A 27,829-nucleotide genomic window follows, 5' to 3' on the forward strand; every position below is an offset into this window, starting at 1 on the left:
GTGAGGATCTCCTGATGCACAGGCTCCAACGCCAGGGCTGTTGTCCCCAAATCGGAGATAAATACAGGAGTACAGGAATATACAAGACCAGGAATACACAGCAATTCTCTAGTTATGCAGAGCCATTTTCATCACAACTACTTTCCACAGCCATCAGGCATTTCTTTATTCATGATGTTAAAGAACATCCTGGTTTATCTGAGCACCGAAACCCTGGCAAATCAAAAGAAAGGCAGGAATATTTAAGAAGTTCTATCTTAATTGGGAGATATTTTGGTTTTTCAAAGGCTGAATTTAGTTTGCTACCGAAACAGATAAAGGATCCTTGCAGACCACGGGATCACTGAAATTCTTTTTGCTGAACCCTGGCATGAATATTTATAGCTCAAGCAAAGATTTCTGCAGAATTTTGGGTTTGCTTAACTCGTTATTTCGGTTTATTTTTCTACAAAAAGCTACCCATGTGATGCATAGAACCACACCCCTTCTCCAAGCAGATTTTCTAGACTCTCTGCGAGAATTTTTTTCTTTTTTTTTGGCAAATTATTTTACCTTTGGAAACCAAGGAAGTGCTCACTGGCCATGATACACTGAAAACATTCCCGTGAGGAGCGACTCCACCTCTGAAGTGCAGCACGGGAATGCAGTGGGTGCACTGCTGGCTCAAGGCACAGTCCTGTCTCACAACTGCAGATCCCTGAAACAAGCAGAGGCACATCTTCCCTTTCCAAAATCATGATGATACTGCCAGGAAGAGAGGCAGACAAGGCCCACATTCTGGAAAGCGTGTGTACATGATGAAACAGTCCTGTCCCATGCACTGGGAATACCTTGAAGAGACATAAAAAGCCAAACTTACTGAGCTTGTCAAGTGGCTTCTTCAGTTTGTGCAACACCAGTTACTCAGCTCCTTCGGGTCTGTGTAGGGAGGGGAAAAGCTTCTCAGGGAAGGAATTGGGAAATCACAGAGCACAGTATCAGACAAATCAGAACAGACCCCAGAAATCCTTAATCCTACTCCTGGGGTTTAGTAACTATCAGACATTTTTCCAGTGAATGTCTTATGCTGGCCACAATAAAGGGTTGGAACAGCACACAGGAGGGGTGGGGTGTTTTTCCTTGTCTCTGTGTGCATCCATGTCACTTCATGGGTCTCTGCTCTTCGACACCCCAGACAGGAATCGTGCCTTTCCTTACTTCAGCATTTGGTGCTACAATCATCTGCCCCTGTTGCCAGACCTGTTCACACCACGTCCGACTGGATCCAGGTCTTGCACTGCTTCCTTTAGGAGCTGTGATCTGAGGGCACACAGACACATGAAACAGAAGTGTAGTTTCATCTCAACACCAAGAATGCAGTTGCAGCTAGAAAAGTGCTTTACTTAATAAATGCTCTACCAGTTTCTGCCTTATCTACAATTCGGCTTTCAGAGGCTTTGCTCTTCTGCTTTCCCTGCACAGCTAACACACCTCCTTGTCATCAATGAACTCACACACACTGGGTATGTTTCTAGTACTCCATGCTTAATTAATAAAATAATAATCTAATTATAAGATCCTGATTTCAGCTGAGAGTTGAGACATTTCTGAAAGGTTTCTAAGTGGGTAGAGATCGCATTTCACTGTCTCCAGCTTTAATTTATTCTTCCCACACAGTGCAAATTAAGTGCTGGCAGGAAAGCAGTTCACTGTGGGGCAGAGCTACACTGCAATTACCAGGACCATCAGTGACCTTGGAGAGGGCTGGGAGCAAAGCTGGGGCTTGTGTAAGAGCAGCCTTTGCTCTGGGGTTAGAACTGCCAGATTTGGGACAGTGACAACTCAGGGGACGAGAGATTTGCCTACAGCACTTAATTTTGCTGCTGAGGAAATTAATATTCTTACCAGAACAGCAGTAAAAATGTTCTTCCCTCTGAAATTTGGGCCTGCTTGACTCTCCTGTTTTTGACACACTCCAGCAAAATAACCACAGTCCTCACGGATTGGAAGACACACACACACACACAGAGACATACATGTCCTAACTGTGATACAGATCACATAGCACATTTTACAATTGCACACACCCAGAGCCATATTCCTCATCATCTGAGCTACACCACAATTAGCAAGGGCAGCCAGTCACACCCATCAACTACTTCTGGTCTCATTTGCTGCTCCCCTGACTCACCGGCCGCTTCTGCTCATGGAGCCTCGTGACTCAGGAGTGCCCAACTGTGTGGGAGAATGTCACCAGGGGCTGTGAAACAGGGATCTTGCTGGGAAAGGAAGGCAAGGAAGCTGCAGGACGTGCACTGGGATGAATGGGAGGCTCTGGCAAGCCGGCACTGCCTGGATAACCTACACAAGGTTTGCTCAGGGCCTGGCTTGCAGTGCCAAGCCCAACTAATCAGTAAAGCTCGTGCTGCCAGAGTTTTACTCCCTTAATTCGGGTTTTAGTGGCTGCTATGCAGATTGCAGCAAGAAGAACAGTGTCTTCCAAGTGCTTGATCTGTTAAGTATTGCCCAGAGAGACTGACACAACCTCTCCAAACCCTCATTCTTCCATACAGCCCTGAGGCAGCTCCAGGACCAACCAGGTTTACTTGTCCTGCTCCTGCTGAGCACTACAAACAGCCCTGGACTGCTGGGAACACCCTCTGCACACCAAGGGACAAGCACAAGTGTGGGAGCACCCAGGGAGGAACCAAAAGCACAGCTGATATGTGCCCATGCTGCTCCCAGCACAGAAGAACCTGGCAAAAACAACCCTGGAGAAAAGCAAAATCAGTCGAGGATTGTGTTCCCTCTTTCCTTATAAACCCCCTGCCCCTCATTACTGATTAGAAACAGGAAGCCAACAAAGCCTGAATCACCATAAAAATGTAACTCTGATCTTACTATAGATACAGAGAGTTATAAGGAGCTGGCAGGTTTCTGGCACAGCGGGCTAACAGGGTCAGGTTAGTCATACAGGTCAGGTACTTTATCAGTCATACACTTTCCCATCAACATAAGACACTGGAGAGCAGAGACTTTACCCTCCAGCCTTGAAAACCTCTCCTGATAACCCTGAACATGCCAGAAATTATAAATAACCTGTCATTCAAACAGAATAAACGGTGCTTGTGTACCTTTTCCTATATATGACATGTACGCCTCCTGAAAAAGGGAGGATGACAGTCTAGGACTGTCGGTGGGACTTCAGGGCCCAAATCCCACAGCAGTGGATGAACTCTCTGGCCCCTGACCCAAAGCCTCCCAAAGGAATGGGGCAGAGAGGGAGACCTGTTCCATTTATTTGCCCCATCTGGGACTCAGCCTGACTGAGTTTCAACAGCCCACACCTACTTTTAAGTGAACTGTACTAGGAGAGCACATTTAAAATTAGCAAACCAATGGCACACATTTCCCTCTCCTGTGAGCGGTATCCCACATCAATGCCACTCCAAGAAGGATGCTCCACTGGGATATGATAGGGCAGACTCTAGGAGTCTTGTTTTCCTTTTGTTAGCCTATGCTGAACTGCTTATTGATCTGAAAGAGTTCAGGAGCAGATACTGGCACTTTGGATGTCTGCTGCTGCATTAAAGCCTGGATGCACACTGCCTCTCCACACTATTTTATTGAGGAAAAGCGGAGGTCTTGCTCCAGGGATTTTCACAGCCTCTGCTAACTGCATTTGAGAGGCTGCAGACCTACAATCAGAGTCTGCTTTGTTCTGAGCCTGCCTTATGTCACAGCCTGAGATCTTCCCCCCCCCCCCCCCCCGTTCCTGAAACACACACAGGTATTGAAGGCTGCAATTACATGATTTTGCCTGCCTGCATCACATTATGATTTACTCAGACACTGAACTAACTCTGATTAAAATTCTCCAATGTCTCTTTTAGCTTCAGTGGCACCAGAGCAGCACAGCTGAGCTCCTCTGGAGTCTTTCCATCCACAAAGCCTGTGCTCTGCATCCTTAAAGTGCACCAAACTCATTGACACAGATGACGGAAGACCAGAAAGGCTCACACTGGGAGTCTCTCCCCGATTCCCAGCGTCTACTGCACTTAAATGCACACTTGGTAGGCCCAGAAATAAGGGCACAATGAGTCATCTTTAATCCCAAGCCCTGCTCCCGGACAGTCGGTGGCAGCCGCTGGCAAACAAACGCTTTGTATGTCAGCCTGGATGCAAACAGCTCCTGCCTGCCAGCTCACACAAGGGGGCTGTGTGTGGGACAGCCCTCACTCCCAGCCCCGAGGGCATGACAGGCACCGGTTTCCCTGGAAATGTGCCAGAGGAGGAGGTCTTAAATGACCGAAGCAGGAGAAGGATGGGGGGAAAATGATGCGCAAGGAGTTAAAGCAACGAAGGGGCTCCTTGGGGTCTAATCCCGGGAGGAAGCCCACGGAATCTCCTACCTCAGGATCTGTTCTCGACCTTCTGAGAAGGCAGGCAAACAACCCAGCACCCTGTTGCGATTTCCAGGCCCGTGCCTTTTCCAGAATCCAGCTCATCTGTCCCCATTCCTTGTCAGATCCCAGGCTCCAGCTCCAGTGCCACGTTGCATTCGGTTGGGCCTGTCAGCCCCAACTGTGAGTATTTAATATCTCGTGGCCAAAAGCAGAGCCAGGCCCTAGGGGGGGGGAACCACTAACCTTCAGCACAGTCTGCAATACCTTGGATAGCTCAGCTGTGTCTCCAAAGGGAATACTTTGGGGAAGCAAAAAAAAAATCCCCCCCTGGTTGGTTCCAGCATGTGACCTGGGTCTCAGGGTGCAGCCACTGCACCGAGTGACATGGCTTGCCCTTTCCCCCAGCACCACTGGGTGGGAAAGGACTTCATGCTTTCTCCTGTCATCACATGACCAAGTGACCAGTGACATCCTCTCTCACACGTTTAACTCGGGAAAGAGGAACTTGTGGGGACAGTTTCAGAGAAGCACACACAGATTTGATGACAGCAAGACCGTATTTCAAGGCACATGAAGGACTCCTGTTGCTGCCTTATTTATATCCATGGCTTTTTATTTCAGGAAGGAAAAGTACATAGTATCAGATATGTAATCAAATATGATTAATGATAATGATACGAGATTAATACTCAAATATCAGATATGTGATCAGACTTCCTCAGGTCATGAAGATAAACACTCCCATCAGAGCTTACAGACTTAGAAGGATCCTTTCACAAGAATCCTCAGTCAGGCAAAACAGAAAACAAGGAAAAAAGCTGATTCAGAGAATTTAGAATTTAGCTTTGAATTATATAATGTGATTTATAAAACAAATTCATTGCTTGCTGCTTTCAGTAAAGCAGCATCTAAAATGAGGGGGAATGAACACCCCCATTCAGAAACTCTGTAAAGTTTTGGCCTAAGTGATCTGCTGAAAATTAAGAGCATCTTAACCTCCTGAGAATGAAATACTTGCACTCAGTGACAAACAGTGAAGTATAAAAGAATATTCAGCCAGGCTAGGGGGGAGAAAAGTGCCCCTCAAAAGGAAGGAAGCTCACCCAGAAGCCTCTCTGCCTTATCTCTGCTGTACTCCTCCACATGTCCTTGGCCACTTCATTGAGACACACTTCACACAGAGCTCAGCAAAACCCTTGCTCAGAGAGGCAGATTGTTACGCCTGGCACTGGATCCGAGGGAATATTTAAGATGGTGCAAAAGCCATGTTCCCATGAGCCTGCTGATGAGGGGCTCTAAAGCCCCCTTCAGTGAGGACAAAAAGCTTCATTTCACAGGAAAGACATCCAGGAAAAGACATTTGCCTGGAAAGCCTGATAACATGGATAACATGCTGTGAGGAACAGTGTGAAATAATACCACACTCCACCTGAGCTCCCTCTGGAATGTCCTCCCAGGAATTCTTCCTTCCCAGCAGCTAAAGATGCATTTCTGGTATTTTCTCAGAATTAACTGTTCTCTATCTCCAGCTTAGAAGATTCTCCTCAAGCTTTTACTTGTTTTCTCTGTGCTCTTCAGACTTTGGACTTGAATAAATTTCTGTGTTAAAAGTTGCCTGAAAAGAAATATTTGGCTGCCTTTTCTGCTGCAGTTTTCCAAGGGCCTGACAATGTAAAGAACTGACATGGAAATCAAAGCATAATGTCTCCAGGATGTGAGACAACCATGGGAGTCTGTCAGCGGGATTTTGCTGGAAAATCTTAATTATGATTCAATATCTAAGACCTATGAAGTCTGAAATGACCTCGAGGCACTTTTTACATTTCACAGAATTTAGCCAAATTTATCACACTCTGTTTTATGCCTGGGAGGAGGTGAGAAGCATTCCCACTCAGGAAAGGGCATATAGAATGTGTACCAGCTAGGGAAAAGGAGAACGGAGAACAACAAAATAGAAAGTGTGACTTGCACAGAGAGTGACTAATAAACTGAAAAAGCTGGCAAGTAAAGGCTCATAGGAAACAAAGCTACGAGGAAAAGGGATGTTGGGTAAGGAAAGCTGTCATTCCTTGATATTACTGTCACAGTACAGAAGTTCAGAGGAAGCACAGGACATGCAGGAAGAGACTGGCCAGGGCAAGCAATAAGCTCTACTTCAAACCCAAGAAAGAACTCCAAGTGAGATTACTATGGGTAAGTAGGAGAGAATGGCATTAGACCATTTGAGTCAGCTAAGCAAGGACAAAACGCATTATAAGATGGAAAAACAGCAGAAAAAACTCTGGATCACAAGCTGTGTCCTTGAAAATCCACAGAAAACCAGTCTGCTTCCTATTCAACTTGCAGATGAGCCCCTGGAAAACGCTACAAAGATGCTGAAGGGCTTCAAATGGATTCAAAGCAATCCTGACATGCTGGACAAAACCTGGAAAACAAGAACAGGGGCGAATGACTACTCCAAGCAGAACTTCTCAGCTGAGCAAGGAGCAAATGAGGAACAACTGGCCAGGCAGGAGTTCAGCATGGGAAGGATACAGGGATTTTGGTTGATTGTAAATATGAGTAATATCTCGGTTATGCAAAAAAAATAGGAAGCATCTTATTCTGAGGACATCTTATCTTGTCCTTTGTCCTCAGGATAAGATAACCCTCTGTGCTTCTCAGCCTGGGTAAGACCTCTGGGGGTGACATCTGTGGCAAGGTTTGGTCACTGTTCTTAAAAAATGACACAGTGCCTAAAGAGGACTGCTGAGGTCCCTTTTAGCTGCCTTCCAGATTTTAATGGTTGATAATGGGAAGCAGGTCTGGATCTGGAGCGCCCCCATTACTAACCACTCTTCAAAAAGCTAATAGCACCTGAGGAAAAAGCATCTCCTCTCTGTTTGGAAAAAAAAGAGCTTTTCCTGCCAGCCATACTCCTCCTGTGCCACCTGCTGACTGCTGTGCAATGTTACACAGAGTGTCCACAGCTGAGATACTCCAAACACTGTGGGAAAGGGATGGGACAGAATGGCACTCGGGGCCACGGTTTCCTCCCGGGGTGCGATGCAGGTCCAAAGTATAGGAATACTTTGCCCTTCCCATTTTTCTGCCTGCTTGGGTGGGGACCCAACAAGAAAGTGTCAAACAACTGCCAGGAAAACCTCCATGACAGCAGTGTCTTGAACCCTAGATTTTAGTCTGGCTCTTAGAGAGGGCTACTTTAGCCTAAGCACTTCCAGTGCCATGAGAGCACATCCACAGGGAATAACAGGGCTCCCCAGTCTGTATTTCTTTCTTACTTACTCACGTTTCCATTTTGTTCTATTGTAAAACTGGAGGAAGCACTGTACACACACACAAGGTTTCTTTATGAGCAGTTCTCTCCACGGGATCAGACAGTGGCCAGGCTCAGAGGTGCTCTCTAAATAGCACCCCCAACTGTCAGAGCCAGGACAGTGGGACATTTCTCAGTCGAGATTCCCTGTCACCACACTAGATGGCACAGCTGACAGGATAACATCCAGAGAGTTCCTCTGGGACAGTGGGCCAGCCCTTCCTAACAACAGCAGTGGCTGCAGAGCTGTTTGTAGAGCTGTCAGAGTAAATATCTGCCCTCCTGTTTTGGCTCCGAAACGTGAAAAGGCTCCTGATCTTGGGCCAGTCAGCTGGGAATTCTGCAAAGTCACGTGCAGCTTTTCCAAATACAGTCCAGCAACTGCCACCCCACTTACTGAACAAACAGTGGTGGCGTTCCCAGAACACTGCTCTCCAAACTAATGCCTCATCAGGAATGACTGCATGAACAAACTAGAGGCTTGAAATGACTGGAAACAGAACTGCATCCCTGAGACTTTGAGAAAGGGTCTCCTCACCCCTTTATTGGCACCTTGTTTGGTTCTGATAAAAGCTTTAAAAAAACAACCCTAAGATACATTTTGGAGCATTTCTGTTAATCTGCTTTGGAAATTCTCTTAAGAGGCAGAGGTCTCCACATTCCATGAGATGTGAGCATTTAATGAATTCCTAGAGAAGAAGGGACCAAAGCCAGGGGTAAGTTACTGCCTGCAATGATCCGTGTGTTTGCTTAAGAACAGGAACCTCAGTCCCTCAGTGACTCTTCTCACTCTCTCCTATCCAGCATCTCTGCTTCTAACACTTGATAAGCGATCAGGAATTCAGGAGTTTCAGCCTTAGTATTCACCATGAACCTTGCTTTAACAAAAAAAATAAAAAAGAAAATAAATTATAGGCATCAAAAGAGGGGTTCAAAAGCAGACAACTCGGCTGCTGCCTGGACAGGGTATCACTGTTAGAGCCATGACTAAAACTAGTTATGTCCAGCATAAATATGTTTAAGAAAAGATAACGTGGGGTTAGCAGCTCCAAGCACTACCTCTTCATCTGTGCTGAGGGCTGGCAGAATGATGCTCTTTTAGTGTAATGCTACAGTGATTAATGGGTTTTGTCTGCTCTGCTGCAGGGAGGTGACTGGGAAGTTTAAATTGCAGTGCACACACAGTACTTACAGAACAGCAGCGTGTGGGTGCCCCAACTGGCAATCCCAGCTGAGCAAGGTGGTGCACAGACACAGAGCAGGGGACTGGCTCTGTTTTGAAGGCTAGAAAAAAGGAATATAAGTAAACTCCAAAAACACCACCTACTACACAGAGCTTCAGTATTTAGCACAACTCATTACAGCCAAGAGCCTGTTTTAAGTAGCAAGGCTAAGCTGCACTTTGAAGCACCGGCAGTGGTAGAAGAGAGTGCACCCAAACCCACAGCCACAGAGAAAGCGCCCAGGCAGGTCCTGGCTCTTCAGCTCTTCCCTCTCCCGCAGTACTGAGCAGGAGATGTGAGCAGTGCACATTCAGCACATGCCAGGACACATCCCACACGTCCAGGGACCAAAATAGACATTCTGAGTTACGCACCAGCTCAGCACCTCGCTGGGGGAGCACTCCGGAGACGGTGCCTGAGCTGCCGTGGTAAGCAAAGAAAGGAAAAATACTGAGATCATGAATTCTGTGCATCTGCACAGGCCACCCTCTTCCAGATCAGCCAGGGAACTGCACCACGGAGGCTGCACACTTGTGCTTCTATAAATTCGAGTGACATTTGCTGTCCTGCTAAGCTGAGGCAGCGCTGCTCTAAATGACACTGAAAGATTAAGAAGTTCACACACTGGAAAGAGACTTACTGGGACATCCACTTAGCCATTGTCTTTTCTAATGAGATAGTAGCTTAAATCTCGTCAGTGGGCCTTAGAGATCCAGTCATGGCAACACCTTTGGTCAGATAAAGAGAATGGATTAAAAAAAAAAAAAAAAAAGGCAGCAATCAGAACTGAGTGGAACTGCCCCCCCAACTCCTTCCCTGGTGTTAATCTCTGGTGTTATAAACATTTTTACAGGTTGTCACTCCAGAACTACCGATTCAAAACACAAAGTCCCAAGATGCATTTACTGAATTTCTCAGGTTCCCAGTAAGATCTACCTGTATACTCTCTTAATTTTGAAATACAGTTTGACATATCACTTCAAGCGTCGTAAAATGAAGGTAAATTAAAATGAACATCAAATATCCTCTGCACTAATGGGCTCTGAAGTCCTGGTAATCCGAAAAGCTTCCTGAGCATAACAGAGAAGCCAGGAGAGCAGGGCAAAGTCAAGGAATCCAGTTGTAGTCATTAGAGTATAATGCAGAAGTTACAAGTAGTGAATTCATCTCACTTCTCAGGGATAGCAAGCCTGGATTTTCAAGCATTAAAAGTACCAGCAAAGCAGTCACCCTCGGCACACTCTGTTAGAGCATCTAAGGCCACCAGCACCGCTGGAGTTAAACCTGCTCTAGGTGACCCTGCCTTGGTCTAGATGATCTCCAGAGGTCCTTTCCAACCCTAACAATTCTGTGATTCTGTGAAACTTCATAATCTGCGGTTGCTGTAGCTCCAGTGCTTGCTTTCAGGCAAAAAACCAGCAAAGAACCTCACGCATTCAGTCCTCACCTTTTACCTGTCAGCTTCCCTTCAGTTTTGCATTGGTTTAACTGGCAGCACGGCTAAGCTGTGGAAACCGAGGAAAGAGAAGGGAAAAAAGGGAGAGAAGGCAGAAAAGGGGGTGCGCACGTGAAGCCTTTAAACTTTTCCCCCCGGCTTTCGGAGTTTATCCCGACCCGCCTTTCCCCCGCGCGGCCCCGCCCGCCGCGGCGGCGGCGGCTCCTCCCCGGGGCCGGGGCGCTGTTTAAGGCGCTGCCCGAGGGGGGGCGGCCCCGGTCGGGGCCCCTCTCGCTGCAGTGCCCGGCCATGGCCCGCGACCGCGGCCCGCCCGTGGTGCGGCCGCCCGGCGCCGCCGCGCTGCCCGCGGAGCCCCGCGGCTGGGGCTGGCTGGGCGCGGGGCTCTGGCCCGCGGGGCTCCTGCCCGCGCTGCTCGTGGGGCTGCTGGCCGCCGTCCTCGCCTGGTTCTGGTACGGCGGCAGCGACGGCAGAGGCGAGGAGGGCGGAGAGGCGGCGGCGGCGGCCGGCGGAGAGGGGCCCCGGCGGGCGAGCGGGGAGCCGGCGGCCACAGGTACCGCGGAGGGCAGGGGGCGCTGGGGGCTGCGGCGGCTCCTCCGCTTAACCAGCCCCGTCCTCTCCGAAATGTCTCTTGCAGGGGATGCCGAGGCGAGCGCGGAGCCGGGGCGGCGGGAGGTCGCGGCTGCTGTGCCCGGCGCTCCGAAGGCAGGAGGGGATCTGGCGGCTGGTCCGAGGGAAGAGATCAACCACTTCCCGAGCGGGGGAGTTTCGGGTGAAGGTGTGGAGGTGGAGCGGCTGATCCCGAAGCGGGATGCCACCGGCGCCAGGGAGCATCCAGATGAGACGGCCGGCAGGCAGGTAGGGGAACTGCGAGCTCAGGTGGGACAGGCAAGTGACGGATGGTGCGTGATGAACTTGGCAGGAGCCTCTGAGGATGACTGTAAGGACAGAAGTGAGGAGCAGCCGGGTCAGCCAGCTGAGAGTAGGGACTTGGACCACGAAGAGTGGGAAGTTGTTTCTGAGCACCTGGTCGAGGGGGGGGGCCGGCAAGGATGGCAGCATGGAAGACTCCGACAGCAGGGAATGGGAACAAGGAGACTGCTGCGATGGGGACCTGAAAGCCAAGAGGGTTGCAGCCGTGCCCCCCATGTTCCAGAACATCCACGTGGCTTTCCGTGTGCACTACATCACACACTCCGAGGCTCAGCTCATCGGTGTCACCGGGGACCACGAGTGTCTTGGCCAGTGGCACAGCTATGTTCCCCTCAAGTGTGACAAGGATGGCTTCTGGTCCGAGTCCATCAGTCTGCCCGCAGACACCAGACTGGAGTGGAAATTTATCTTGGTGGAGAACGGGAAGGTCAGACGCTGGGAAGAATGCGGTAATAGAACCCTAGTGACTGAACACGAAGATCAAATTGTTCATCAGTGGTGGGGACACCATTAACGGGATGTTGGAAGCTGCTGATCTAGTGGCAAACCTGCCTAGATGAGTCACCGAGCCCCTAAACCTTAGGAGGGGGCTCCCCTTCTTCAGTAGGAGACCCTCTCAAGTGCAGAGCTCTGGAAATCCTGTATGGAACCCAGCTAAACCAACCTGTGAGCAGCAGATCTCTGCCATCCCCTTTAGGAAATCATCTGGCAACCCAAAAAATCAACCGCAAGCACGTGCTGAAGAGATACAAGGTAGGCTTAGAAGTCATGAGCAGCATTCCAAGCTCCTGCCTGTCCAGGTAAATCTGGACCCTGGACTTGAGTTTGTGTTGCTTTGAGCGGGGCTGTGGGATGCACGGTGGTACCGACGGCTTGGGCTTGGGAAGCGTGCTGGGAAGTGTGGTTACCAACACTGTAATAGCAACCTAAGTGTTTTCATTTATGTACTGTATTGAGTAAACAATAAACACTTTCGGATTGACAGCCTGTTACCAGCTGACCGGTGACCTGACTCATTTTGGTAACTCTGACCCAAGTGAGCTGCTTGACCCGAAATGTAAGTGGCTAGGGAAGTGCTGAAAGGTGGCCAGCACTCCTGGGAATAACAAAAGCTGAACCCCAAAATAGTTCATCCACTACCTCCTACTGTCCAGCCATCCTGTCGGCTCGAATGAAAGGCTTGGCAGACAGCTCCTCTCCTGCTGAGGGGAGAGCGAAGGTCAGACAGGACAGTCTGGGCTTAATGAATTACTTTGTCAGGGGCGGGAGCAGGCTTTAGAAAAATCCTGGAATGTTGGGCTGGGTAGGGAATAGGGCTCTGGCCGGAATAGAGTCAGCTAGCATATTCTGCCTACTGAAGAACAATACCACAGTACTGTTAGCAAATACTTACTTAAACTTCTCTTTATTTTTTTAAGACTAGGCTTTTCAGCACAAGCTTGAGTTTTCAGCACAGACACCGAGTTTTCGTTTTCTCAAGTAAAACAACCTCAAATGCATTCTCTGCGCTTGGCTTTTCTAGCAATAATCTGAAGTTGACAAGATCCCTGATACACAGAGGTACAGCTGAAACAGAAGCTGATCTTTGAAATCACCCAAGTCAAGTGCACTGCTGCTGCCTTTTGAGCGTATTTATACACACGTTTGAGGCTTGTCTGAGGAGATTAACTATTCTATTAGATTAAGTTATTCACTAGAAAGCCACTTAACCTACACTGGAATAGATTCTCTAATGCAGTGATGAACATGTCAGAGACCAGCCCTGAGACGTCTCTCAAATTGAGAGCAACTTATTTTTTTTAATTAAACACCCTGTGCTTTGATCCCACAGACAACTCACGACTGTATCATCTTCCTGAAAGATCAAGTGAGGTTTCTACAAAGACCTGCACTGAACTTTTGCTACCACCTCTAAATTATTATGCCATTCACATCACAGCTTGCCCAGCAGGGCCTATGCTACGTAAATTCAATATTATTGGTGTGGTGAAAGAAAGAAGTCTGGATTTCAGTATTTCTGGAGGAGCTCATTAGTATTATCTCCAAGTTCACAGAGGTGTTTTCTCATTATTGAACAATATATTCACTCAAGCATTGAGGTAGATTTAAACAAAGTTGCCTTGCTGCATAAAAATAATGGTGCTGGAACAGCTAATAGCTGTCTAATACAATGTCCTGGCTGTGAGACTAGTGCAGCTACATGTGAGAAACAACTAGTTGTTGTCATTCCTGTGTGGATCTAACAGCCTCAGGAGATCTCCAAGCAAATAATAAACCGTCTCACTCACAGATCTTATCAAAGCCTGCAACCACGGAGCCCTCACAACAAACTTGTGACAAATCAGACAATTTGATTACTTTTAGGTGGAATGCAATCTGCTCCTGCCTGTGAAGTAGTTTGGTGTGCAGATGCTGAATGCTGCAGCTGGGTGCTGTGCAGGCAGCCTGAGGGGACTGGGCATAAACCAGTTCAAAGTCTCCTGCAGAAACCTGCCTGGCAGCTTGTTTGCTTTGCAAAACCCATGCCCATCCCACATTCTCTCTGGCAGTTAAACTTACTGTTTGGAGTCTCTCCACAGATTAGCCTGGTATTGGGTTTTCTCTCTTAGGGGCTGGCTGTCATCTGGGGTGTCCTCCTATGCCATCCACCTATGTGACATGGAATAACAAAGTGCTGTTAGGGCTGCAGACTCCAGGATGTGCAGCTGCTCTGAGAATCTACGAGCCTGCTGCATCCCCAGGCCAATTGTTTGCCCGCTGCTGGTGGCAGGGAGGAAGCCCAGACCTGTTCCCAACTCTGCTGGGTTCCAGCAAAAGGATGTTAAGCTGCCTTTTTGCTTGGCAGATGTCCCTTCCTTTGCTCTGGCCCTCTGACCTCTCCACCTGCTCCCTGCCCTTGGCACAGGGCTGCAGCTTCTGAAACTCTTTTTAGCTTGGCTCCTTGAACCAAACTGAGACTTGTGACCTTTCCCAACCTGCTGGGGCTCTTATTCTCTACACCTGACCCTCTTCTTAGGACAATTTGGGTAGATTTGTCCAATACGTATGGCAAGTCCAGACTGTGATACACAAGCCATCTAAAATGATCCTTTCATTTTCATTGCAAAGGATTTCTAGGAAAGGGGAGATGCCTTTATTAATATTTTGACTAAGCTTGCAGCACTGTTACAAAAAGGATCAGAAACAGTGGAAAAATAGTTAGAAAATATCAAAAAAACCAGCCGGATTAAGATACTGTCAACAATAACTGAGGACAGCTTAGGAACAACTCAAACTAATTTCTTCTCCCCATACAAGATTCCAGCTAAAACTTGATGAGTCCATTCTGCTTAGAGGTGTCGTGGTATAGGATGAAATTCAAACTGAAAGAGGGAGAATTCAGGGTAGATATACAGTAGAAATCTCTCCCTGTGAGGGTGGTGAGGCCCTGGCACAGGTTGCTCAGAGAAGATGTGGCTGCCCCATCTCTGCAAGTGTTCAAGGCCAGGTTTTTTTATTTATTTGCATGTATTTCTACTCCTCCGTACTTCTTGCTCACTTAAAAGTAAAAACTATAAATAAGACTTAAAAAACTGGAAGAACTTTTATTATTTACCTTTAAAAAACATAATATATTTTAAACACAAGGTACCTACATGAAAGGAATCACTAACAACTTCACTTTGAGAGCTTTTTCTCCTTTTCCTTGGATTTCTTTGTCTTCACCTCCCGAGTTCTGATCACTGGTGACGTGGCTGAAAATAGCAGCAAGAACAGATTAGCTGAACACCACCTGATGTTCAAAAGATCGAGGCCTGAGGTGCAGGCACCTGAAGCTTCCAAATATCCTCCCACACATTCTGCTGTACTTATCAAGCCCTTACAAAAGCAGCTTTAGTTTGCAATTCTTTATGTCGATATAGACAAAACCACTGAGGATATTAATGCATGGCAATGAATAAAAATGAGAACGTTCACCTTTGACTTTAATAAATAAATAAATAAATAATAAATAGCTTGATGAGTTTTACCTACATCAGGTCACTTGTATGTCCCTGACACACATGCACTCGATGATGTAGGGGAATGGTAACTTCCCAAATCTACACAACAAGACTTAAAAGGACAAAGGGGAAGCAACTGGAATATGCAATAATAAAAACTGCCCAGAGAAGAAGTGCCATCTCACTCTGGCATCCTGCCATCTCAGGAGCTCACAGAACACTATGTTTTTGGAGTCAAGGGGATCTTGCGTCATCAGCTTGTTAAAAATTTCCCTTAACTGGACATGACAGCCCACGAGGACACCCCTGAGCAGCTGCCACGTTTGACATGTCAAGGATCTTGAAGCTCATTAGAGTTAAGGGGTGCTGTGGAGTTAATCTGATTAATCTCCTAGAAGCGGGATAATGGAGACGTGGGGACTGGTAGTAAAACCTGTGTGTGCTAGTAAAAGATGTGAAAGTGCTTTGGCAGGTACCAAGAAGAGTTTTTGGAGAGTGTGGGTTTCTTCAACAAAATAGGAATATTTTTGGTAAATTCTGGCACCTTGGTTTTTTTACCTGTAACAATTCCACCAGGTCTTCCAGGCTTTCCATCTTGTTCTGTAGCCTCCTTGGTGTGTGCTCGCTACTTTCCACGGGCTGAGAAGCTAGGGAAAAAAATTATTCATCATCAATAATAATAATAATAATAACAATAATAATAATAAAAAGGCCACTATCAATTATCTAAACATTCCATTTAAATCAGAGTTCATAGGAAATAAAATTTACACCAGTATTTTCAGTCAGACCCAGAACTTTACTAAATGTGTTACAGGGACCACCACAACTATGCAATTATTGATGTCAGGAATTCCTACAGTCTTGTTTATTCCCAAATAAAGCAATTTACCAGGCCTTAAATTTAGTGGTGTGTGGAATTTATCTCCTCTTTGTCTAATACATTAATTAGCTGCTACATTTTGCTCACAATTCATTTATCACAGAATCAAACTCCTTGAAGAGAACTGGGAGAAGGAAAGGCACTGGCAGCCAAACTGTTGGACCAGGAAACAGGACTGGATGTACCTATTTGGGGGGCTGTGGCTGCACCCTCTGGAGAGCCAGCATTCCTTGTGGATGGTCTGTGTCCTGCTGAGGCACTGGAGCCAAGGTCATCAGGTAGAGTAGTTAACAGCAAGGGCACTGGAGATTTTGCTCTGTCTCTCTCCTCTCAAGAGGCTTTCTTGGGGGAGGATGTGTAACAACAAGCTGCTGAGCAGATGGATGCAATTCCTAGGAGATATCCAAGCAAAGAGCAGTGAGCACACAGCCTGATGGGAATATTACAGCTGCTCACAACCCAAGACTCCCTGTCCTGACTTGGGTCTCATTACAAACTCCCCTTGTTCAACTACTTCTCAAGGCTTCCACATAAAAAAAAAAAACCACTCCTTGAAGCTATTTTGGATGCCAGGAAAAATCCCTGGATATTGCAGTTGGTTTGCTAGAAGGCTGACAGTAACTACCCAAGAGATTTCCTTTAATACTCAGGTATATAAAAAGAGTACCCATAGTAGCTGCTCCTCACAATAAACAGAGGGATGCCAGCCTATCTCCAAAGCACAGTGGCTCAAATGCTAATAGAGAACAATAAAATATATCAGTGTCTGCAGGCAGTTTTCAAAGATTGGTAATCTAAGGGTAAAAAACCCAGAAAGTGGCTAAGATTTGTGTCTTCAAACCCTGCTGCTCAAAGCCACATCCTTATATTTCTGTTTAGGTCACTTAAATCCACATCACCACAGTTGAAAAGGTTCTGACCACCCAGTACTTGGAAGGACATCAACAGCTTCTGCAATGAGCTGATTCCTCTCAAAAGCACATCCATATCCCAATACCTGAATGCAGAATTCAAGAGCCTAAATTTAGGCTCCAAGAATATGACAATATTATCCATGCTAATTATGCAAGACTAACATGGGAGTTATCCATTTTGGGTGTGCTGGTACCAGCCTCCCAGGAGATGCTTTGCAACAAGATACAGATTTTGCAATTTTGCACAGTAAGTGCAATAGAAACTTTGTAACACGTCCCAAGAAAATCCACTGTATTTGAACTATATTTTTTTTGTACTATTCTGTAAAGTTCCACTTTGACATCAATATGACACAAAAGCAGCCAGCGAGAACTTACCCAGGGATGTAAAAAGGGCAGGGAAACATCTGGGGACTGAAGATCTGCAGGGTGTGAGCAGGAAGGATCCCTGAAAGCAAAATGAAGGCAAAACTTGCATTCTGGAAGGATTATGCTAAGTTTTGGCCATGCTAGCCAGGCTCCACAGCGAGGATGTGCAGCTCTCACACGGAATCTCCAGGTCTTATACATGGAAATCAAAAGCAAAGAAATGTAAGTAACTTTCAGAGCTCTTTCTTAGAGAGATGAAAGCAACACCACAGCTTTGTTTTGTAATTCCCAGGAAGCTTTTAGCATTATGAATAAAGCAACACAAACAAGATCAGGACTGAGGCTCCATTAAACAAGCCTTAGAAACTGAATCTCAAAAGAGTACTGTAAGAAGCAGGTTACTCAGCTGAGTGAAAGTTGTCCTAAAATATCCTTTTCCACCATGCTTGCAATAGCAGCCTCTCCAGCTGCAGTTTAAATCCTAGTCAAAATCCATTAATTCTATTTTTCTTTGTGAAGTATCCTCACGTTCTGGATTAGAAACATGTGTTGTATGTGCTGTATTGATTTTTCAACTTCATGTGTTTGGTAAAAAAAAATAACTGCCTGCTTCAGCAATGAGAGAGGGGATATTTACATAAGGCAGGACAAGAAGAAAGGAGTTCTAAACCAAAATAAAAGGTAAAACACCAAAAAGCAAGCACTAAAGGCAAATGGTGTAGTCACCTCCTATTTCCCTACCACCTGAAGCATCTGAGGAACCTGGCAAACAAGAGAAGCTCTGGAAGTTTCCAGATTCTCTCAAGCTTATGTGTAAACCAACTTTCTTGCAAAAAGACATCCTACGGTGCTCCTGAGGCACGTGAAGAGCCAGATCCCAGTTTCAGAGGGCACTACAAGTACACAGCACACAACAGAAATAAAGCTCTTACTCTTACACTGCACTGCTCGTGGTTGCTAAAGGTGGTTTTCTCCCACCATTGCCAGAGAGGGAATGTCACTGTCTGAGCCTGTTAATTCTTGAACAATCCCCTTTAGATCCTGCAATCGTTCTTCCTTCAAAATGTCCAGCTTGGAGGGCACCTGAAATAAAACCATTCAGTTATAAAGTATTTACAAAGGCACTCTGACTGTCAGTTCTTAGCTCTACTCATCCAGAGGCAAATTTTTACTCTTGTTTTACCCCCTTTACTTTAGTTTCCTCCTTTTACCCTGTGACCCCAGGTATTGCTGGACAGGACACAGACACAGTGCTGAAGACAGAGAGAGGAGCAGATCAGGGTGTTTTCCAGGCACCCATTCCTGTAACAGCTGAGCTGTCTGCAGACAGAAACCCCTTTATTGTCACAGCCACCTCGGAGATGAAGTGCAAGATTATCCTCGTTTTACTGATCAACACTTGAGGCAAAGGCCTGGTTCAAAGAATCCCTTCTTTCTGTAAAAACTGGATTTTTCAGACTACTCAGCACTTTGTAAGTTCAAAGCACTGCTCCCACTGACCTTTGCTCCACCTGGGGATGGAACTGGCTGCAAACATTTTGCTACCCTATTTTCATTGGGGAAAAAAAAAAGTAATTTTCAATGGGAACACACTGGTTTCAGCAGGGCTTATGTGGAGAACAAACCCTCAGCTTCATAAGGGGTCAAAGTGATACTGGGTCAGACCAAACCAACCATTCCCACATTCCAGCTAAGGAACCAGACTATCATCCATGTCTGTCTCAAGGGTTGGAGCTGCTTCCTTTTGTACAGTAAGTAATGATGCAGGAACCAAGAAGATTAAAGCAGACTTTAATTCAAGTGCTTCTGCAACCTGTTATGTCCTCACCATGGTACTGCATTAAAAATCACTCCTTTTCCCCTCTTTATCCTGAGAAGTATAAACTGATTAACTCAAAGAAAAGAGAGTGGGAGTGCCTGATGCTGCAGGGATTTTGCAGAAGCCACCACCCTTTGTTCCTTGATGTAAATGTTTGCCACCACATCAGAAAGTAAACCAAAAAATACTACTGAAAAACATCTGCACTAACTTGGAGCCTCCTGCAGATTCTGAGGTAAAAATTAAAGAAAACACCTGCTGAAGACACATCAGGTCCCTTCTGGAGATTTTTACAAAAATCTATATACAAAAACCCCAGAAGATTTTTTTTTTTTTTGCATAAGATGATGTTTTCTGTAACGAAAAATCAGAACAACACAAGAATTTAATTTAAATCTAAGTGCAGATGTACAAAACCAAAAGGAAGGACAAGGAAGTGGATAAAACTGGTCAAAATCAGTCGAGTGTGGAGAAATATTTAAACATCAATCAGATGATTAAATTTATCGAGAATTATGTAGAAGTCTATTTTCACTGTCAAATGTGATTTACAGCAAGTAGAGTACTAGCAAAGAAAAAGAGTGAAAACCAATGTAAATAGTTTACAAGTGTTACTGGTGATAGAGATAAAATAAACTCCTACCGAAACCTATAGGGTTTTTTAATTGTCTGGTTGGTTTTTACACAAAAAAAACTGACCTGAAAGGCCATGACATACAAGAAGCTACAGAAAATGATTCCATCTGTGGTGTTAAGAACTGGCTCTTGGACACTGAGACACGATGCTCTCCCATTGAGAAATTCCATGATCTTTTTACTCTTTGGAACATGCTGGTTTCCTGTGCAGGTTCCCATCCTGAGGCAGGTGCTCACCTGAGGGGCAGGGAAGGTGGCAGGACAGCAGGGTGCAGATGGGACAGAGGCACAACATGCCACAGTTTTCTTGAAGAAGAAGCTGATGAGTAGCCTGGGCCCTGCAGCTCCTGTGGAGAAACAACAGAGGTTCCCCACCTTGGTCATTCTTCCTCTGAAGCACTTTTTGTACTCATAGTTTGAATGCAGCATCTTGTTTCTCCCTCAAAACTAGCAGCTGGGGGGGGTCACTAAAATGAATGATCATTTCTTACAACAAAGGGACTGTTCTCCATGTACCCTTCATTCATAGCAACAGTCTCACTGCAGCCTGAATAGCCCACCGTTACAAATAAGGCAAAAGTAAATAATACCCTCTGTTCATCTCAAAAGTAAAGCCAGAGATTGGACCAAATCTACGTTTTCATTGCCCTTATCGTAAATAGCACTTCAAAAACCTGAATTTGTGGGCACGACGTGTGCAGCAATGAGGAATTCCATGCAAAAAAAAGGTTTCAGAGCGTGAACAGTTCAGAGCTGTTCACAATAAACAGAGTGAAACCTGAAGTTCAGACCCAAAGCAAAAGCATTTAACATTAGGACCACGTTTCTCAGGAACACACTGACTTTGACAACCAGAGTGTGCTGCAGCCTCCTGCTCCTGACACTGGATTATGCCCTGACACTCTGCAAATTGCATGGATGCCTGGAAGAGAGGACAGAAGAGCCATAAATTAGTGGTGCTAACTTCCTGTGGGTTACATTCTTCCCTGTTCTCCCAACAAGCTGCACACACAGATCTTGTTGTTAAAGGGACATAATCCTGTCAAGGACGGGCCCAGACCTACTGGGCACCTCTGGGATTAGAAAATTCAGCAGTGCTAATGAGGCAAAACTATACTCAAGCTCCTAAAAGGGGTGGCTGAGAACTTGGCTCCTCTCTTTGTTAAGTTATATATATACTTTTTCTCCCTTAAAAAGTTTACTGTGAAAAGGGGTGAGACTATCTATACACACAAGAAAGGTAAGTTTCCAGTGACAAGCACTCAAAGAAAGATATTTCACACTTGGGAGGAGGCATCATAATTATTTTCTCATTTTTTATTTAAAGCAATTCAAAAATGACGCTTTATGTAGGAATGTACATCCTGAAAAGCTACAATCCTGAAAGGGCTCTTCTTTACAGAAAAAAACCCAGAGATATCTCTTCAGGTAAGGATCTCGCAGCACATGTGAAAAGAACTTATTAAATATAACCTTTCTCTTCCCAGGTGACAGTAGAGGAGAACATCCAGAAGTGTCCCTGAACTCAAGTGTCCCTGAACTCAAAGTTACCTTGAATTACCTTATCAAGGGCTGTCTCCATCTTAGTCTTTCTTTCAGCTGTTTGTCTCATGCTCTCAGGATGTCCAGTTCCCCAGCAATCCTGATATTTTCTGCTCTAATACAGCTCAATTTTTCACTTACTTTACAGTTTTCTTCTCTGAGGTAGTGCTTCTCCTGAATTTAAGATGGGGACAACAAAGCACGAGTCAAAAATTTATACTTTACACATATTTGTTTTCTGCACCTTTTTTTAAAATCCTTTCATCTTTGAAAGATCTGAATTAACCCTTTGAGAAGCTCAGTCATTGCATCTTGCAGAAAAATGAGGTTTTGCAACAAGAAGATAGATCCTGTAAGGAATACAAGGAAAAGTGCAACTTGGTGAATCTTGGTGAAACAACATCTCAGATTTCAGATCCCTTTTGAAACTGGAATTTGAAGCTTCAGTATCCACAGGACCCAAAGCCAGTACAGCTGTTGGTAACTGAATGATTTCTTTGTCAGAGAAAACAAGTAAAATTATTTTTGGTCCTTCTTGGGCCAGCTGTGCTTTTGGCCACGCATTTCTCCCCAGACAAATTTCCCTAAATCCAGTTAAATGTTTTTACAGGGAGCTCTTCTGACCTCAGCTGCGTTAGCCATTGCCTCTTCCAAGAATCTAATCTTGCTCTGCAGTGCATCTATCTGCCCTCTCTTGGCTGTGATCTGCTTCTGCATTCTCACTGCAACTTCCAGAGCTGTAAAGCACAAGGTTAATTCTCCATGAACAACTGTGATTATGATTGTAAAACTTACAAAAACTCTCTTGTTAACAAAGATAAATGTGTGTGATTTTTGGGAAGTTCGACCCATAGCTACCATTGCCAGCAGATCCCTCCATAGCATTTAGAGCAGTCCTGGCCTCTTTCAGTTCAGCTTGGGCAGATTGCAGCTGCATTTTCAGTCTGTTTGCAGTATCTTGCATCTCCTCATTTTTATCCTGGTAATCCCTCTCCAAATCTTCAAATGCCTCTGGTGAGAGTCCGGAAAGATTGAAATTAAGAGTGACAAAAAAAAATAAAAATCATTCTTCTAGACTTAGATTACTGATCTGCTGCCAACTTGTGATAAAAAAAGTGCTTTTGGATATTTTCTGAGGGTACAGGAGTGTGCAGAGAGCAAAGCATGTGACCAGTGGCATCTGGCCAGCTGCAATGCAGATTTAACTGAGAATCTCCATGAATTTTGGTGCTTGCTTTGGGTCCAGCCAAAAGGTGTATTAGTTGTGAAAATAGTCAAGTTAGAGCAGCAACTTTTAATAATGTTTTAGCACATGTACAACAAAACAAAATTTCCCTGTAATTTGACCACAGAAGGTTAAAGGGATCCACTACTGCTATTAAATAACAATCAGAAAACAGAGGTCAAGCTCCCATTCTGTGATTTACTAGATCTGTTTTTTTCATCTCTGAAGCCAGGCAGTTTTAAGTATTTTTGCTCAGGGTACTGAGATGGGCCATAAAGATTGTATTCCCACCCTCCTGTGCCAGAATCCCACGCCATGACACAGCTCCCTGAAGGAACCCGACCATCCCATGCTGGCAGGAAATCTCCTGCTGTACCAGCAGCCATATTTGGATTCAGGGAGCAAGCTGCTCTTTTATTTTTAACACCAGCCCAAATTAGCAGCTGTGGGAGCTGAGCTGGGGCTCCCTACCTGCAAGGCCAGCTAGGTTGCTCCTACCAGCCTGGAGTTCATCCGTGAGCTGATCTTTTTCCTGTTTCACATCTTTAAGTGCCTGGAGCCTCTCTGTGCATGTGTTAACCAGCTGAACCTTTTCCAGCTCCAGCTCGCTCAGTCTGGCCTCCACTTCACGTATTCTGGCTTCTTTCTCATCCTTTGCAACCTGCTTACATAAGAAACAACAGTATGTGTATTATATATAATTACATAAAATGACCACAAAGATGCGTAGACACCACTGCTTTAAATCTCACTTTGGGGCAAGAAATTAAAACAGAGTTAAACAGAGAGATTACTTGTGTGAAAATTGCTAATGCAGGCCAAAAGGGGGCAACAGAATCAGATGTGATGGTTTTACAGCATGTTACACCTTACCAGGTGTAGGATATGAAAATGATTTCCATCTTGTAGCAGTTCATTCCCAGTGCTCAACTCCCTCCTCATATTGATCATATTGTTCCTCTCTGCCCACTAACTTAGTGCTATTAGGATTCCAGATACCTTCTCCAAAACCACAGTATCAGCCCATTAAGGTAGAGATTTAAAAACAGAAAACCCATGCTGTGTTAAAGAGACATAAATACAGCACCGTTTGCACACCTTGGGCTCTTCTACTTTGAGTTTCCAGTCATTTATTTCTTGTCTAAGCTGGGATTTCTCAACTTCCATTGCTCCAGCAGCCCGACTGTGCTGGCCCATGAGCTGGGTCACGTTATCAATTTGCTTTTGGAAGATCTTAATGATCCTTTCCTTCTCCCACACCTGCAGTTTCAGTGTCTCACGCTCCGACTGCACCTTGGGTAAGCAGCCCTCTTCATTCTTTAGATGCTGGAGCTCCTGCATCCTGCTGCCAAGCTGGGAATGCAGCTCCTTCAGTTCCTGGCTGGTAACCCCAAGGGCTCTCTCCTTCTCCTGCAGACAGGCTGTCAGATCTGACACTGTTTTCCCAGCAGCCTCCAAGTCCATCTGTTTGGCTGCAAGATCATCTCCAACTTCATGGAGTGTTTCCTTGGTTGCCTCCAGCTGGACACTCAAAGAGGAGATTCTTCCAATGCTTTCATTTTTTTCCTTAATTGCAGCCATCTGAAGAATAACAATACCAGGATCAACCAAGAGATTTGGTTATTTCTACCTTTAGAATGTCCTATAGTTCATCTTTACTCATAATGCAAAGCAGGTTATCTCATTACAGCTCATTTTTGAGGGGCTGAAGTCCAGAGAAAAGGGGAATGAATGTCAAGTGAGCGTCTAGGAATCATCTTTGTCAGAAGGAATTCTGACATGGCACTGGGTTATAAACACAAACTTCATTATATTTTCATTAAATATCCCATGAAGTAAAGCACCACAGAGGCCCTTAATTTACTAACCACTCTTGCAGACATGCTCACTCCCCAGAATATGACCTTCAACACCTTGTTTGGTACGTCTGGCAGCACCAAACTTACTGGAAGTTTACAGAATGTCCTTTTGGAGGTTTGTAGCCAAAATCACCCACCTGGCACTCCATTTGTCTGAGACACTCCATCCTCATTTCCTTCACTGCCTCTTCCATGCTCTGCAGCTGCTGGGTTTTGTTGTCCAGCTCTCTCCTGAGCTGGTCCATAGTGATGCTGTTGTCTGTGTTCTGATCCCAAAATCTCTTGTTCTGTTCTTTTCCCAGGCTTAGTTCTGTTTTTTATGAAGTTTAACCTATGAGAAATCAAAGTCATCTCCCTTCTAAACACATTTAGGATTATTTTGGTCTCTTAACATTAGCAGCATTCAGTGGCCCAGTTACACATTGGAATAGGAACTGCTGCAGGGGTTTCCACTTGGCAGAAGGAGAAAGGTCGGCTAAACAAGTCTAACATCTCCTTCACTTTTCCTTTCAAATTTATATATTTCCTTTCAACTGTATATATTGCTGCTGTAATTATTTTGAAGCATGTAACACCTCAATGCTGAAGTCTTTCATGTCATTTGTATCTATCCCCAAATCAGTATAAGCCACAAAAGGAAAGAAAATGATGCCATGTCGACACCAAATGCAAACCAGCAAAGCACTGACTGTGAGGTTAAAGTGAAGGTTGCTCAGCATCTTTAATGTGATTTGCATAGGATTCTGTGATTTCTGAATTTAGGACAAAGTCAATCTTAATTCTGGATGTCCTGCATTGCTAATGGAAAAGGCCTCTGGGCCTTTCACAGCTAACTCAAATTTCTAGTTAAAAATAATCCTGAAACTTAATTAGAAGGGGAAACAAGCAAGATGCAAACATGAACACCAGCAGTAAGGACAGGCTTTTAGAAAGCAAGATTTCTTTCAGTACTATCACTTGTTTTTACCAACAATTGATCAGTCTGGTCCCTCAGATTTCCAGATTCTTGGTCACGTTGATCCTGTTCTGTGTGAGCTTCTGCTGGCTCATAACAAGCAAGGTACAACTCTTTGACCTAGAAAAAGACAAATATTCATTAAGAATTATCTTAATGTATTCTATTTTAAGCAGTACATTGGATTTATTCTAGTTTTCTCTTAGGTTCTACTTGAAACAAGTCCAAACATCTTTTTTTGGCACAGCAGAGTTATTCCCTGAGTGTAATCAGAATTGTGCTGTCTTCTTTTAGTGATTAAGCTCAATGTCATTTCAGAGTTAGTTATGATTCTGGAGAGTAATTTGGCTTCCACCTCGATCCACAGCTCCTCAGAAATTCCTTACCTACACCATAAGCCCTTAATGGAATGGGCAAAGAAGCAATTTTAAAAAAAAAAAAAAAAAAAAAGACCTTTTTCCACAGAGGGATATTCCTTCACTGTGAGTGAAGCAGCAAGTGGAAAGTATGAGCAGCATTAACTCTTCTCCCAAATTAAGGCTGCTCCTAACATTTTGTACACTACAATCAAAAACCAGACCGAATGATCCCTCTCCACCAGGCTTTGGGTGCTATTTGCAAGTCAGAGGAACTGTCAGCTTTACCAGCCAGTGCTGCCACCTCCTGCTCATGGTTCACTTCTTAGCTGCTCACTCCTCTTCCAAAAAGATAATACTGGTTACTAATTTTCATCTTGGCAAACAGTAACTTCTTTCAGTACTTGGCAATGTAATAATTTTGATGTTCTGTTATTAAGTATTGACTGTTATTTTGAAGAGGCTACTGTATAACTCCTGTGGAGAGCAGGGCAAATTTGGACTTCTCAAACAAGGAAGGACAAAGCTCTAAGTGCTCTGTCAGCCAGAAAAAAAAGCCAATTTAATCACCAAAATTATTGTTTTTAATCTTTTATTTTAACAGTGGAACTGCTGTTCCAACAAATTTTACACAGCCAACTAAGTTACCAATCACACTTAGAAAAGTAAGGTGTAGAGATTCTTCCAAACTAGTATTTTTGAGGCACTAAATAAACCAGGAAATTGTCAGCATGGAAGGAAAAAGCAGCAGAAAGTCACGAGCAAATAAATATCTGGATGGAGCAATTATTAAAACAAAAACATTGCTGGCTACCCTCTAGTCACCCCCTAGTCACCTCACCCCAAATACCATCATCATCATCATCATCAAGGAATTATCTGTGGAACTTGTGAAAAAACTTCTATTTATGTTCTATGAATAAAAAAACGGAGAACGGGTACCTAATTTGATGTTGCTGAAGCAGAGGTTCTTTTTGGGTCTGTGAACCTTTTTTCAGAGACTGAAGCTCTTCTTCCACCTGTTGTGAACAGACGACAGTGCAAACCCCTAAAGAAAAGGCAGTGTGAACAACAGCTTGTAAAGTGTAATTTGCTTCCTTTGTCTTCCACCCTGAGCTGTGGAAAGGGGTAGGACACAGGATAAATGCCAGCAATAAGCCCAATTTCCCGTTGGGATCAGTGCTGGAGTACCAGAACCTGCCACCTGAACTGCAAAGTGGCATTTGCACCTCTTTATGCCATAACCCTTTCCTTAGGCCAGGTTAGGAGGGAACTCGTGGAGTTCTCAAAAATATTTCCCAAAAACCAGAAAACTGAGTTTTGGGAGGAAAATCAGCACTTCCTTCACATACCAGGACAACCTTTTCTTTTAGGTATGACACCTCTGAGTCTAAATCTCTCAGTTGCTGTGCTCAGGCTGTGGAGAACCAGGCTGGTAATATTCCCATGCTCACAGAGTTTCCTGCCTCTGTTGTCTTTGTAGTCCATTAGGATGCCCTGTAATTCCAGAAATACTTCCTTGTGACCGTGGACCATCTTTTTCAGATGCTCAGTTGGGCTCTCAGCCTCCCTCAGCATCTCCTCCTGCAGCTGGTTGGCAGCTTGCAGCTCTCAAATAGCATTTTTCAGCTGTAATTTGTCATTCTCTTGGTTCTGCAATTCTTTTTGTCTGAAGTTGGAAACCAAAATTAGATAAATTAGAAAGCAGGACTCAAATGGATTTTTATCCTAATAGGTACAGCACTTCTGTTGATTAACTGCTGGTTTTTACAAGTAAATAATAAGTTGTTTTTTAAACCAAGACGCTACAGTCTTATTCCTGAAGGGAAGTTTCTCCCTGTGTGCTTCTCAAAGCCCAGACACTCTCCATAAAACAAATCTGCCTTGGCCTTCATACCTGGTATCCAGAAGGGCATCCCTTCCCAACTGCACTTCCATCAGTTTGCTCTGCAGGACTTAAATGGACTTTCTGTTGCTC

The 27,829-nt window shown here is 44.9% G+C and overlaps 2 protein-coding genes across 2 annotated transcripts; one reads left to right on the plus strand and one right to left on the minus strand.

The window, feature by feature from the left end:
* Positions 1–107: 107 nt before the first annotated feature.
* On the minus strand, positions 108–27,816 carry CCDC158 (coiled-coil domain containing 158). Its single transcript, XM_032686709.1, is given in 26 exon segments — positions 108–1,299; positions 13,870–13,959; positions 14,946–15,049; positions 15,844–15,940; positions 16,362–16,568; positions 17,469–17,538; positions 18,392–18,434; positions 18,436–18,542; positions 19,490–19,632; positions 20,152–20,158; positions 20,208–20,261; positions 20,758–20,782; positions 20,784–20,836; positions 21,476–21,504; positions 21,507–21,630; positions 22,081–22,193; positions 22,315–22,467; positions 23,153–23,342; positions 23,780–24,262; positions 24,678–24,853; positions 24,856–24,871; positions 25,508–25,615; positions 26,781–26,870; positions 27,204–27,255; positions 27,257–27,520; positions 27,749–27,816. Coding segments are annotated over 24 exon segments (2,727 nt in total). The 5' UTR covers positions 27,790–27,816; the 3' UTR covers positions 108–1,299; positions 13,870–13,959; positions 14,946–14,967.
* Positions 10,654–12,310, plus strand: STBD1 (starch binding domain 1). Its single transcript, XM_032685606.1, is given in 3 exon segments — positions 10,654–10,930; positions 11,015–11,412; positions 11,414–12,310. Coding segments are annotated over 3 exon segments (1,071 nt in total). The 5' UTR covers positions 10,654–10,668; the 3' UTR covers positions 11,825–12,310.
* Positions 27,817–27,829: the final 13 nt, after the last annotated feature.

This window comes from Chiroxiphia lanceolata, chromosome 4 (assembly GCF_009829145.1).
Source record: "Chiroxiphia lanceolata isolate bChiLan1 chromosome 4, bChiLan1.pri, whole genome shotgun sequence".
In the NCBI taxonomy this organism is placed as follows: Eukaryota; Metazoa; Chordata; class Aves; order Passeriformes; family Pipridae; genus Chiroxiphia; species Chiroxiphia lanceolata.